General features: G+C 39.7%; 1 protein-coding gene across 1 annotated transcript in view; it reads right to left on the bottom strand.

The window, feature by feature from the left end:
• Nucleotides 1–15,557, bottom strand: part of LOC140698890 (uncharacterized) — a 99,951-nt gene that overhangs the window by 61,749 nt on the left and 22,645 nt on the right. Inside the window, exons 3-4 of the mRNA XM_072970749.1 lie at nt 11,016–11,168; nt 10,356–10,479 (exon numbers count right to left, since the gene is read on the bottom strand). Of these exons, the coding sequence (XP_072826850.1) occupies nt 10,356–10,479; nt 11,016–11,168 (277 nt within the window). The remainder of the gene's footprint in view (nt 1–10,355; nt 10,480–11,015; nt 11,169–15,557) is intronic.

Here is a 15,557-nt window from a genome sequence, read left to right as displayed (position 1 = left end):
CTCGGTAACAAAATGACTGCATTGGAGGTAGTATGTCTCCAATGTTTCCTCGTTTCCAATATGTAACATGCACATCATTTATGATCTAGTGCAAATAATTCATCAAAGACAACCACAAAAAGAAACTATACTCACCTAGCTATCAACACTGAAGTCACAACCTGTCAATTTTATATGATGTTGAACAACACAATGGAAAAACCTAACATAGGGAGTTGATTCCACGGAAATAAAATTATTTCTACTCCTTCAATACTTTTTCTTTTCTTTTCTATTTTATTTTGTTTTGCTTATTGAAAGGAAAATAAAAGTCAAGTCATTTTATTTCACGTATTTTTGTTATAGCTACATTCTTTAAATACTACAAAGAGATTTAAACTGCAAAAAATTGTTCATATATTAGTATAAAGATATATACACAATCAATGGGGATTAGGAAAGGAATGGACATTTACTAAAAATCCACTGCAATCTTGTCTTTTACAAGCATATCCTGGAATATAAGCTGTATGATCCAGGGGGCTCCATCCCCATTCTCACTGTTGAGTCCCTTAGCAATCAACTACTAAGGCACCAGCATAGAACCATGTGATCAGTATTTTAGGAATAAATTAGGGAATTAGCACATTCAATTCTAAAACAAAAACCCTAAAATAAATACTGAACTTATTTACAGATAAAGAAAATTGGAACCAAAAAAGTAGTTATTTCCCCAAGGTCACAAAGCTAATAACTGGTAAAGACAAGATTTGAACTCATCTGCCTGATTCTAAAAACTAAGGTGGAAATCCCATTTGACTGGGGAGGGTCCAGCAGCAGAGCCTATCACCCTATCTTTGTTCAGATCTAGCCTTAGACAGCCTGAGACAGCACCACATTCCTATGGAACTCGAGGGCAAATGATAACAATAAGGATTTTATATCCAGTAGTTTGTTAGGTCTCATTTATATAAAGTGTCAGCAGGTCAGCAGAAAAACTCTGGAAAATATGAGTGGGTCCAGAGCTTTCTGCTGATTAGTAACTCAGTCTCTCAGGACATAGTGACCTTCCCATGAGAGGCCTCATGGACATAAACTAAAGGCAGCTGAGCAATGAAAACTAACAAGAACCTGGAACTCAAGCAAGAAGGTTCCCTGCCATCCCCCACCCAGTTGCCTCTTCACCCGCGTGGACACGATGGCAGGAGACCCAGATTCTTGTCTAAGTTATATCATCATGGATTCTCATCCATAATAATGTATGACTCTATGCCGCCTTATGTCCATTAAAACTCAAATATGATAACACCAATATCTCAGCAGAATATCTATGTCTCCACTTCCTGTCTTCTAATAGGAGAATATTTTTATGGACAAAAAGCAGAAATCCAATTTAAAAAACCATGCACGAAGCCAGGTGAAATTCTGCTTAAGAGACTGCTCTCACGCTGAGTAAATGAAAACTCAGAAAAAGTGGCCCTTCTCCCTCAGCAAATGGGAGGTAACCTGATGTGTGTGTGTGTGTGTGTGCACGTGTGTGTGTGTGTAAATCAAATACAATGAATTCTGGGATGTGTACAGTTTTTTTAAGTCACTGTCATTTCATGGGAATGAGCCACCATTTAAATAATTTGAATCTAGTGTTCTGAGAGAGTCTCAGGCTCTTGGTGGAGGAGGTGAAAGGGGAGAGTGAAGGAGGAAAGAGGTACATGAAGCAAAGAACTAAGAATACTGCCAGGGAAAGGCAAGACGTTAGTTTTGTTCTTCCTTGCACCACATACAAATTAGGGACTCGCTTTCTGCTGATGACTTATCGAGCACTGAGTTGCAGGAGAAGAGGGGACAGCTCATTGCTCACTGAGCTTGTGACTGTACATGGCATCTTATAGACACAAATCATTTACCCTGATCAAACACTCTAGCAGCAGGCTGTAATTCTTCTGTTTTGAGAGACAACAAAGCAGGAGTTCAAACAGGATGCATAACTTGACAAAAGTCAGAGGTCCAGTAAACTAAAGAGGATTAATTCAAACTCAGATCTGAATGCAGAGTCTGATCTTCCCACTCCCAGGACTGGAAAATCCTTAACACAGGCTCCCCAGCTCCCCTGCATTGTTCCTGGCACCAAGCATTTGCCATGGCAATGGTCACCATTTCTCACAGACACAGCGCTCTGTGCAGCAAATGACCTTGATCAGACCTTGATCATCTACCTGCCACGCCCACCAGGCTTCACCATACAGGCAGGAAAGCTGGCTTTCAAGTGCATACAAAGCCATTCCTTGTCTAACCTGGGCTCTTCTGTGGTTTCTCCAGCCTAAAGGCAGCCATGAAACTGCTCACAGTTTGTACATGAGCCACACTACCTCTCTCCATCTGTCTCCCCACCTATACTACTTAGCTATAAACATTTTGAGAATCTTCGACACAAATTTTTAAAAACAAAAAAGAAAGGATTCTGGAACAACTACTTAATAATTACAATTTTAAATGACAAAATACAAAGTGAGTATTTACAAACCGAATCTTCCTTTCTAAATTTCAGTTTTAAGCGTTTAAAAATATAATAGCAAAAAATTTTCACTTACAAAATTGACAAAAACATAAACAATAATCTGGAATAAGTTAAAAATAATGCCCATGTTCTAAATGGAGAAACTTCAGGGCTGTACTGAGGGGTAAAGTAAGAGGTGAGAATGTAGAGACATCAACAAATTGCATGGAGGAAAGCAGTTTTGTAAAGATGTAAGTTCTCATCAGAATAATTCAAAACTTACTGAAAACTCCCATGACAACTCCAATCTGATTTTTTTTAACTTGAACAAAATATTTTGGAATTCTTCAGGAATAATAAAATCATAATACTAGACAAGAAAATTTGGGATGGAAGAAAAGAATGAAAAAAATTCAGACTGCCAATTATTAAATAAATTTTTACAATATGTAAGTTATGGTGCTGGAGTAAGAAAGGCAGATTGACAGAAGGGAACCATGAGCTCAAAAAGAGACTCTAGTGTACACAAGTATTTTGTAAAGGTGGGATTTCAAATCAAAGAGAAAAGTATGACTTCAGTAATTGTCCTGAGACAATCAGACAATCACCTAGAAAGAATAAATACTATTCCTCTCATAAGGACCACAAGATAATTTACAGACAGTGATGTAAATATAAAAAAGTACTAATAACAGCAAATACAACACTTTGCTCTTATTAACTCAACTTACCCTTACATTAACAAGTACTATTATCATCTCCATCTTAGAGATTAAAAAAAACCTACAGAGGAGATTTATTCCAGTATAAGAAATTATTTTTAAGAATAATTTCAAAGATAAAACACATAAGGAATACATTTATTATCATAAGAATATTTTGAGACACTACCAAAATTAAAATCCTCCTAAACAAAATGAAAGGAAAGAAATGACAAGAAAAAGCTCTGTGATACATGTTGTTGAAGACAAGAAGTTAATGTTCATAACATACAAAGAGCTGTCACAAACCAACAAGAAGCTCCCCCACTTAAATGTGTGCAAAGGATAAAAGGAGTCATTCATTTTAAAAAAGACAAATGGCTAATGAGTGAAAAATGCTCAATACCTCACTGGTCATCAAATGCAAACTAAAACAATGAAAAAGCACTTTTGCTCATCATATTGGCAAATATTTTTAAAAGATATTCTATCTAGTGTCCATCTGTGGGAGAAGAAACCATGAGCGACATTTTCAGAGGATGACATGTCAATGGATATGTAAACTCTGAAAAAGTACGTACACAATGACTCAACACCACTTCTAGGAATCGTTTCCTTTAGGAAAAAACAAATTAGGTCCAAAAAGATGTACCCATCAGGGCATTTACACAGCACTGTTTACAATGGTGATGGTGGGAAGAAAAACTGAAGTGAAATCATATCCAGCAATAGAGAATTGGTTACATAAGTAATTGTGCATCTTTTCATTCCCCTATGGAAGGAATTTCTAGAGTTACTTGAATGGAGTCTGTGATGAATGTAAATGTCACATCCAGGGACTAAATTTCCAGAAGCCTTAACTAAGGGAATACTCATAAAAGATCACAGGAATGTCTGTACAAGAAGGATGCCAGTCAAATATCCTTTCTGACAGTGGAAAATGGAGAAAATTTAACTGTCCACCATCAAGACAATGATGCGGTAAATCACGACGAGCTGCGAGCAATGAGGGAGCCAGCGTTTCGCCGTGGTCCAGGGCCTTGTCCACAGCATTCTCTCACCAAAGGTGTGCGTGGGAAAGAGACCACACCCGCAAATCAGGAGACCCCTCCACTCTATCTGAAAGGACCGGGTGAGTCTGGAGTGGGAGGACGTCTATGATATACACCTGAGTGATTAAAGCGAGCTGCAGAAAAACATATAGTATGGTCTCATTTTTAAATAAAGCATATATACACACACGTATACATGGAATTCTCATATGTGTGTATATATGTATGTCATAGGCATAAAGGTCATGAAATATATATATCAAATTTTCAACAGTTTTTACTCTTCGGAAATAAGGGGAAGGGAGGTAGGGCCTTCCTGTACCACCACAGTTCTCTTTTCAGTATTTCAGTTAAGTATACTTGGAATTTAAAAGTTTATTTAAGTCCGAAGTAAAATTGACAATGCCTCCACAAGACAGAATGCTATACTGGTCATCAAAAATCATGCCAGAGGAGATAGAATATTGTAGAAAAACATATAAAAAGCCAAATGGAAAATGGAGGTGTCCACACAGTAAACAGTCACAGAGTGCTCTCTGGTTTTTTATGACAGAGGTGATCCACACTGATGAAAATATACGTTAACGTCTTAATTATTATCTTTGAATAGCGGGAAAAGGATAGCCTCTTTTGCCCCCCTTTTCAGAGTTATTATTTTAAATGCACATTCTTTTTCATCTGAAAAAAGCATTTTTGGGTGTGTAGTACTATGCATTGGAGAATAATACAAGAATACTTAGAGAAACAGTAACTAGGAGACAAAGCAGCAGCAACACACAATGTAGGACGGGCGATCCTGATTAACACCACGCAGTTACATAAGGACCCACAAAGTGAGAGCACCTGCTGTAACAGGGCGTGGCCCCCTTCTATTTGTCAGCAGTGTCTTCAGGGCTGAGGCAGTTCTGAGCACGGCCAGTGTCAGTGCTGGTGTCTTGATTGATGCTACTGGGGGTGAGGGCACCTGCAAGCCGAGAGGAAGAACAGAAATCATCCTCTGCCTTTTCTGTCTTGTTTCTTTGTTACTTTAAAAGAGAGCCATATATAAGATAAACCGTGTATCTCCCCAAATGAAATTTCAGTAATGAAACCGTTTTTAAAGACTTCACAGCTTATATTCTGCCTATAACTGTCTTTTCAACAAAGATCATATTTATTAAATGTTAATTAACTCAGTTAATTAACTCCCTGTTGAAACATTCTAGTAAAGAACATGAAATGCAGTATGTAAAAGAACCACACCTGCAGTGACTAGCTCAGCTGTCTTGACGGCAGTGCAGTCAGCCCCCACCATCCCGTGGCCCTGAGCTCCTGATGCTGGTAAGAGATTACGCTGCCGCCTCAGATGGAGAGAAACGGTGAAAGCATTTCTTGAACCCTACAGCACTGACAAAACATAACTGACAAATCCCAGGCCCCTTTGAGGCTCTCATTTTCTGTTTCTGGCCAACCCCCATCAATGAGCAGAACCACCCAATCCCCGAGCCATGGGACTCACGTGGGAAGCAGTTTTGGAGAAATTTCCAGGTATAGAATGTAACCAACTATACATAGAACTCTGAAAAAGAAAAGATGCCATACTCTGATTTTGGAAGACACTCAAAATATTCTCCTAAGCCTTAGTAGCTGGAAAGGCTGGGCTTCTCCTAAGTCACTTATTTATTTCACAGCCAGTAAGCATCTCCCTCAAATCCTGCTTCCCTGTGTCTGCTGGGAGCTTGAAGCACACTGCTGCTGTCGATCTTATAAGTCACATGGCAGAGACATGTGTCTCACGCCTGCAATCCTCACACAGGCTCGCCTCCTAGCCTCACTGTCTGAACTGGGCCCCATTTTCTCACCTGTTTATTTGGTATCTGTTCTTCTGTAAGCTACCTGAAATGCGTTTTGGAACATGTCAGAAGAAGCAGTGGGTTGAGAAATGGACAGATTGAGAGGTGAGAGATGGGCAGACAGAGAGAGAGACTCCAAGAAAAGGGGAACAAATAAAATTTCCTATGCAAAACCCTCTTCTAATCAGGGAAGGAAACCACCACGGAAAAGTGTGAAGAGGCAGGTAGCTTAGGACTGTTTCCTGGATTCCATGAAAAGTAATACCAAGAGATGAGAGGGTAGAACTTTAAATAGTAAAAGAAAAAAAGCACGCATGCTTGAAAAATATATCTACAATATGTACTTTCTAAAGAATAGACTGAAATCAGCAGGGCCCAATAACACTACACTTGGGTATTTACAGAAGTGAGAATCCCATCTCCAAACCACAAGGCATCCCTTCAGAGCACTGACAGTCTACATGGGGCGGTCATAAAGCCATCACCGCAAAAGCTATGCTACCCTGCACTTACGAGGAATGAGCAGCTGTGCTCAGGCTGCCCACGCGCATCATTTACACCCCACAGCACCTCTACGGGGGGGACGCCTAGCGAGCCCCGTCTCTGCAGGACAGAAAACCAGTTCTGGAGAGGCTAAGCCGACTTACCAGTTCTCCATCTCACAGGACTGGTCTCTCCAGAGCAGGACACGAACTCGGACCCACGATTGTAACCATGGTACTACAGTGCTTTGTGTGCTGTTTGTGTGTATAATACATTTGTTTCTATCATGAAAGGTTATTTAATAAATGATCGGTTGTCTTGTCTATCTCATTAGCTCACAATCAATCTTTATACTGTTGAATTGTACTCTTTTCCCCTGAAGAAAGGAACGGAAACAGCGGGGGTCAGAAAGAGGTGGGGCTCCATTCTTTATCTGGGATCTCATCTCATCGAAGTCTCCAAACAGGGAAAAGGAGCAAATGTTCTCTTTATCTTTTAAAGAGAGGGCTCCAGTGATGGTGACTTATTCAATTACAAAATCAAGGCTGGGGAAAGGGCACATGCAGCAACTAGAGCAGTATCAGCTGTAGGAAGGTCAAAAGTGCTCACGGGAGGGCTCAGGGGGCAGCCTCATTTAATTTCAATCAATAAAACAATAACAAACTCTAAAAATACTGGCCTACAATGGATTAGCTCTTTCTTGACATCTAGCAAGTTTCCACAGCCCACATGTAACATTATCGGGAACCAGTGAAAGGAAGAGTCCACAGACAAGGAAAATCAATGCCACAGGCAGGCTGAAACCCAGGCTGGAGTTTAGGAAGAGAAAGGGCATAGTTAAGAACTGGGGAAAGGCTGGGGAAAAAAATCATCACAAGGACTCTCAAGCATCATCCAACAATCATATAATCATTCATTCAAGAGAGAGTTACTGAGGTCGTATTCTGTGCAAGATTGTACAGCGGGTGAAGCAAGAGCGCAGCGTCCATGGTGGCAGCAAGTTGCGGGGCTCAAATACACTTCTGATCCCGGTACCTTGCACACTTGTCCTCAATATAAAGGCAAAGATAATTAAAGTAAAATAATACTCTGTAAACTCAAAGCATTGTTGAAAAAAAAATTTAAAGAAGACCTAAATACCAGGACAGACACTCCACACACATTCCCCTATCAAAAGAAAGTGCTCTTGGAATGGCAGTGCTCCCCAGAGCGATCCGTATATTCAACGTGGTCTCGATCACAATCCCAGCGGGCTCCTCTGCAGAAACTGACTATCTGCTGCAACAATTCATATGGGAATTCGAGGATCTCAGTAACCAATACGTACTTGAAAAAGAAAAATTTGAGAGGACTTATAATTCTCAATTTCAAACCTTACAACTGTATCTCCAGGTGAGATTAGAGGCCATTGTGAAGTTATTACTGTGTTAATCCTTATTTACTAAATTCTCTACAATGAATATTACTGTTACAATAAGAAAAATAAAAAGTAAGTTATCCTTTAAAACATGCACACCGATTCGTTCATTGGGAAAAAATTATTCTATCAATTAAGAGATAAATATCTATTGAAAAAGGACAACTTAAAAACAAGAGTGCATTTGCATTTTTCATAAATTGAAAACTGAAAAGCACAAAGACGTCAAGTTTCTAGGGAGACCAATGCAACATATTAATAGTTATTTTCAGAAATTCTAATTTAACAATAAAAACTCTGGAAAGGGAAAATCGTGACTGAGAGCCAACTGCAAACACATGGAGAGCAAAGGCCTAGAAATCACAGTTCCTTTAACTCTGCTCCTAACACAATAGGAGAGGAAATTCCTCACTGAGGGGACAGTGGAATCCCATGCATAAGACAGGATACACAGTACAAACTGCACTAGAATTGGGGGTGATTTCCATAGAAGAATTCTAAAGTTACAAAATTGCTGAAAAACTATTAAAACACTGACAGAAAGATTAAAACACACAGTCATATATATTATATAGAAACATATGTAGTCTGCTCCCATGTTGCATTTAAATACAAATATATTTGTTCATTTATGGGCACTTATGACTTTATCCCTGGTAGAATATTTCAACTAAAACAAATAATCAATATAACACTCCTTTTGTCAAATCTACTTGATAAGTTACTCTGCTATGTAAACATAATGTGTCTAAGATAGATCTAAAATTAGTGAAAAAGAGCTTTGTATGGCTTCTTGAACTATTCTCAAAATTCAAAGCTTAATTTTAAAACAGATCTGAACAGTAATTCTATATTACCTTTCCCGTCGTGAAATGAACAACACAGTCTATTGTCAAAATTCTGTCCTTACAATGATTCACGAGCACCGTATCCTCACAAAACTGCTGGACAGCAAGGCACTATCCAGACACTGTGACCCAACAAATGAAACACAATGAAGACTGTGACCCTATTCTGGAGGGCTTATAGTCTGTGTCAACACCAGGGTTTTATCTGATTGGTTTGATTTGTTGGCAAAATAAAATCAATCAAGTACTTTCTTCTTTGAGCATTCTATAAGTCATGACTCTGCTGTTAGTGTCATGAGCAGGAAAGACTTAAGCATGACTTGATTAGATCAACTAGCAACAATCATCACTGGAGAGTGAGTAATAAAGAAGTTAACTGATAGCAATGCTTCTCCCTACATGAGACCTAAAATAAATCGACACTGATATCCGAAAAGAAAATGAGAATTTGAGGTCCCCAATAAGAAAAAAATCTAACAAGAAATCAAAAAAGTAAAGATTTTTTCATTAACGTTTCCTGGAAAGATTGGAGCATGGTGGTGTTGAGCTCAGATGCTAGGGAAAAACATGAGGGTCTGAATTCCCACAGCACTAGGTAGCTTTGACACTAATATGTCAGTCAAATTCTCTGCATCTCAGTCTCCGATGCATAGACTGGGGACAACAACCGCACCCATCTCCTAGAACGGTCCTAAGAATTAAGTTATTTTATATATACAAGTTTTAATAAAATACATCAGATATTAAATATTACCCCAAAAGCACAAGGAAAAATGAAAACAGAGATAAATTGGAGTTCATTAAACTTCAAAACTTTGCTTCAAAAGACACCATCCAGAAAGTGAAAAAACAACACTCAGGAGAAAATTTTTTCAAATCATTTATCTGATAAGGAATTTGTGTATCAAAAAAAAAATTCCACAGCTCAACAATAAAAAGGCAACTCAATTAAAAAATGAAAAAAGAATCTGAAAAGATATTTTTCAAGGAAAATATACAAATGGCCAATAAGCACAATGAAACGGTGTTCAATAACATTAGCTCTAAAGGAAATCAAGTCAAAACAACTAGGAGAAACCGCTTCACATTCACTACAATAGGTTAAAATCAAAAAAAGATTAACAAGCACTAATGAGGACACAGAGGAAGCAGAGCCCGCAGCCATTGCTGGTGAGGATGTAACACAGCGTGACCACTTTGGAAAACATCCTGGCACGTCCTCAGAGAGTTGAACATTTGGCTTCTGAATGATCCAGCAATTCTGCTTCCTGGGCACACAAGTAAGAGAACTGAAAACAAATGTTAACATAAAAACTCCTACAGGAATATTCACCATTACTTTTCGCCATTAATTTTCAGAGCCAAAAAACAGAAACAACCCAAATGACTATCACGTGATGAATGGGTAAATAAAGGGGCCCAGCCATACAGTGAAATATTATTCAGCAATAGCAAAGCATAGAGTACTGACTCAGGCCACAACATGGACAAACATTGAAAACGTTACTCAGTGTGAAAGAAGTCAGTCAAAATAGACGGTTCCACTTACATGAAGTGACTCGAATTGCATGAAATGTTCAGCACAGGCAAATCCACAGAGACAGAAGAGTGGCTCCCTGGGGCTTGGGGAGGATGGGGAAGTTGATAATGTCTGCTTATGCGTACTGGGTTTCCTGTTGGGGGGAAGAAAATATTCTAAGATTGACTGGGATGCACATTTCTGGGCATAGAGTAAAATCCGCTGTACATTTTAATGGGTGATTTGTATTAAAACTGTTAAGAACAAAAGCACCTCGGATTAGTACCTTCCATAGTAAATGCAAATTGCTAACATTTATTACAGGAAGAAGAAACTGCCCTCAGCATGAAAGCAGGAGATCAGCAAATATTAGTTAACCGAAATTGGACAAGAGCATTTCACTTGAAACTGTTGCTGAGTGTACAAGAAATATTCAGACATGACAAGGAAAATCAGTTTGACATCACGAAGAAGCATTCTGCTTCAAATGCAAATCAAGGATTCGGCAAGCCCAGCTGCTACAAATGACCAGAGAAGAAACCTGGTTCTTAAAACAAGCACCAGAGCCAACAAGGAAATGGTGGTGAGGAAAGCAGGCGGCCTAAAATCTGGAACAGTGTGCTACAAATAATTTCTCCACTGAAAATTCAAAAATAAAATGAAAGTGATGTAATGCTGTGTTGAACTCACGTGAATGGGCTTCCTGCAGTGCTTGACAGTTCTGTAACCCCGAATGACTCAGGAGAATCAGCATGGCTCCTGGGAGTCCCCAAGTAACTGCCCATCAGCACGCTGACCACCATCACATCTGCCAGGGTTGAATTGCAGAGAAGAGAGCAACCTCTGAAAGGCACAGGGAATGTTGACAAGGGAATAAAAGGCTGCGGTCAATCCTGGGACAGAGGCCCTGTGAGCAGAGGCCAGAAGGCTGCAGGTGAACTGGAGTGGCCCTGGGGCAGGAAGGGACCACAGGGGAGCATATCTCAATTATCTCCTCTCTCTCCCTCGGGTAGGAGGGATAAAGCCTGCATCCTTCTCACCTGGAACTGTGGGTTCTGGCTGGCGGAAGTCTTACCGACACGGAATGAATTTCTCAAGACTGCGGAAAAAGGAAAGAAAGCGAGAGGGATTAGGGAGCCAAATCCACGAGTCTCTCAAATGCTCCCATATTTATTGTGTATAATCAAAGTAAAAAGTCAATAACAGTTGTGAGATAGTAGGCAGGAACTTGGGGAAAGAAGGGATGAGACAGAGATTGTAGACTCCACCATGAGTACTAAGGCTTAGTTTACCTTTAGGGAAGTCATGGGCTGAGGGGAACAAGATACATTTTTTAGACATGTTCATTACAAAGCAGACCACCAGACCAGCCTGGTCCCTGTTTTGGGGATAATAGACTATCTAACACCACGCAGGCCTGGCGTTTATAGCTGAGGGCCTGGGTCATTGCTGTGCAATAAGCAGTGTGCTATCTATAACCTCAAATATGCAAGCAAGGCATTGTCTCTGCTTTTTATGGCAAGGAGACAGGAGTGAGGATGCACAGGTGTTTGCTTTAAAGCAGTTAATAAGCACTTTTTTTTCTTAAAGTTGACAGGCGGCTGGGAAGTGTTACAACTTGTTAACTCAATCATGGGCTCCCACAGGGAACCATTATGGAGGACATCCTAGGATGAAAAATCCTGGCTCTGGATCTTTTCCTGCCAGCTTCAGCCACTCCAGCAGGGTCTAGACACATCCCTGAATAACGATCCCACAGAACCACCTAAACTCTTAACTCCTGGTGCTTGAAACTTAATTTTAGCTCTACACAACTTAATGTAGAAAAGTTTCAGAAATAAAAGATATTATATTCTTTTTATATCTCATCATAAGACTGATTTTTCTGATTGCTCTAAGCTGCTTCTACATGGTAAAGCACCTAATTCTGCAGGTGAATTCAGTACTTTCCTTTGGGTATAACTAGACAGTCTGGGCTGTCTGACTTCTATTAGTCAAATACCAATACACTTAATTGATTTCTTTGTTCATCAATTTCAGCCTGGAGGTGAGGGTCTATCACTATTTTCCTCAGCCCACCCTCTACTCTTTTCTCATCAGCATCTCAGGCCTCCTGAAAACAAAACAAAGCATTTGTTTCCCTTCATCTACACTTTCCACAAAGGCAACAGGAATCATCATGCCTAGAGAATGAATTCAACACAAATGTTAAAACAAAAATCTATAAACCTGAAGCAACTCCATCTCCGACTCATGATACACAATGACATGAGAGTAAGTGTGTCAGGTACAAAGCATGCGTGAGCCTGACCACCTCATTTCTATTCTTCAAAGGAAGGAAGGTTTTCGTATTTTTTATTATCATTCTTTGTCATTGTTTCTGATTAAGCCAAAAAATTTTTTATGAAATAATTAAGCACTGCAATAACAGATTTTCGCTGTATCAATTACAGAAGGAATTCAGAGGGGATAGGAAAACCCACCTCTGTAAAAAATGCAAAATTCCTTCCCCTGTTAAGAACACGAATACAAAATGCAACAGAATTCAAATTCTTGTGGAGAGGACAAAAGCCACAGAATCAAAGCAAAGTCATTATTATGACTCAATCCAAAATTCACTGGACAAACATGCTCAATGCATTCAAATAATTTTTAAGGCACACTGCAAACCATTCACTTAATTATCTACAGGCTAGAGGAAGAATTTTCCTCTATAACAGACAACATAAATCAATAGGTTGCCCCACCAAACAAGGAACAAACATCAGGTTTTTTGCAGTTCTGATAAATCAGCAAGTTTTAAAGATCAAAATCCAGAAATTTTAAACATTCATTCACACCAGAATGAATCAAGCACTTAAAAAAAATAAATAACCCAAAGAAACTAAACACATTGATCACGTACCTGGATCAATGAGAAATTCTTGTACAGCTGGAAAAAAAGAACAGTCTATAGACTTATACTTGAAAAATAAAACTACTTTTAAAGATAACTGCTAAAACACATTTCATCATTCATGTTGCCTTGAAAAATCTGAGGCACTTGTCTCTGATCAGAAAAGCAATTCTGAGTATTAGTATGTTACAATTCAGTGCCAGTTTGCTTTAGAAGAAAAAAGAAAAGCTACTGTTTCTCATCTTGCACAAAGTTTAAAGAACCTCCCTGCCTCTATCTCCTCCCATTTTCTAAGCTCATGCTCCCCAACCCTTCTGAAACAATTATGAGAACCTCTTATTCCCACCAATATGCCAAATCACAAAAGAGTATCAATTTATTTGTGTAAATATATACCTACACCTTGAACTGGAGGAGAAAGATTTCAGAAGGCTATATGGAACTTATTGCTACATTCCTGAAATCACACACATACACGTTCACAGAGACACAGACATATACAAACTGAATTACTGGGCACTTCACAAGCTAAGGACTTACAACTTCTAGAAGATAACTTTGTAGTTAGTTTAAAATACAAAACGGTCAGCTTTTGAAAGCCTTGAACATTGCAAAATCATCCAAATATCAATGAGATCCAATTAGCCTTCTCTGTAGAATGTAATTCCCCATGATGGCAAAGCAGACCCTAAGAAGTAGTGGATCCAAGACTCGTGTTTTTCACTAGCTATGATCGTTTTAAAACATGTAAACAGATTTAGAAAGGTATGTCCCTATGACATTTATTCTTATTGAGATGGCATATGTATTCAATTGTCTATGCAGAAAATAGGACCCATGATGGTGTTTAAGAAATATTTTGTGTATTGAAATATTTATTTTTAAGTGCAGACAAGGAGGGTGGGTATTACTCCATTGTAGAGCACCTGTTGTGCACGCACATGTTCCTGGCTTCAATCCCCTGTACCTTCATGAAAATAAATAAATACAAGTGCTTACTTAAAAATAAGAATAAATTTATATAAAAACATAAATGCAGACTAAAAACCACTGCAATCTAGGAGCCACAATTATAATAAAAAACAAGAGTTTCTATCAAATATTGACTATACGCCAATCACAGAGACAACCACAAATCACACCTGACAACCATCACGTGTGATTCTCAGCAATCCTACTAAGTAGACACGGATGAGAAACCCGGCTCTGCGGATGAGGAGACGGAGCTCGGAGGAGCCGGGGACACTGACCGTCCTGCTCCCCGTGACACCGCGTCAGCCCAGGGCAAGCGCTGACAGAGCTGCACTGAGGGGACACCCAGCTGCATGGAACCATGGGGGATTGGGGAGTCCTAGAAAATACTCAAAAGTGTTCAATGAAAAACCATCTCAAATATATTACTCTGTGCCCCATCCTCTAAACACGGAACATGTCTGGGACCTTTTTGATGCCTCCGTGTCCTTTCTGCCATCATCAGTTACGTGCCCTCTCAGTGCGACCAGTCATGAACTGGACCCCATACGAAGTGCACTCAGATGGAAGAGCTTTAAAAGCTGTTTTATGAAGTTTGTAAGACTCTGTCTATTCCTCACACAGGCGGTCATCCAGCACTACTCACCGGTGCGGATGTACCACCTGAAATCACACCTTTCTGCTTTTTAAAATCCCTTCATGTAATACAGACTTTTAAACAGCAAAGAAGCAGCTCAACCACAGACAGTGGACAGCTTTTCACCAAATGGACTCGAACAGCACATCTGACAACCTGGAAGCCCTTTTCTTCTATTAAACCCACTTCCAGGTACTTCATCATTTTCGGATTGGTGGACTCGGCCTCTGAATGGCCTACTCAGAGAGATCCCATCCTCACATCCGGGGGTGGGAGAGGACCCTGCTGCTGGGAGAAATCAGTGAGGAAGGTGGACATCCTCCAGCCATTTCTGCACGGGTAGAAATGCCACATGCTCAGAAATTATACCGTCAGCACCCCTGGGCTCCCATGGACTGGTTTCACATTAAGCAAACTTATGACACACTGATGCAAGAAAACCAGAAATTTAATTTATTAATGTAACAGGAGATGTGAAACTACAAACAAGATTGAAATATCAGAGTTCAACCATGAGTACAGATTCTCCTCCACGGCCCAATCTCGGGCAGGCAGTCACATGGCAAGCGTGGACAGAAGCAGAGCAGGAAGGGTTTCTAGATTAACTCAATGGACTAAATTTCTGTTATAAGAACAGATCTACTGCCTGGAAAACAATTAATGCCAATCACGGGGCACACTCCATGGACAGTGGCTGAGACACGACTGTGAGCACCTGTATAACTCC

This window comes from Vicugna pacos, chromosome 10 (assembly GCF_048564905.1).
Source record: "Vicugna pacos chromosome 10, VicPac4, whole genome shotgun sequence".
In the NCBI taxonomy this organism is placed as follows: Eukaryota; Metazoa; Chordata; class Mammalia; order Artiodactyla; family Camelidae; genus Vicugna; species Vicugna pacos.
Note: the sequence above shows the minus strand (reverse complement) of the source record. Positions and strands in the feature narration are given on the sequence as shown.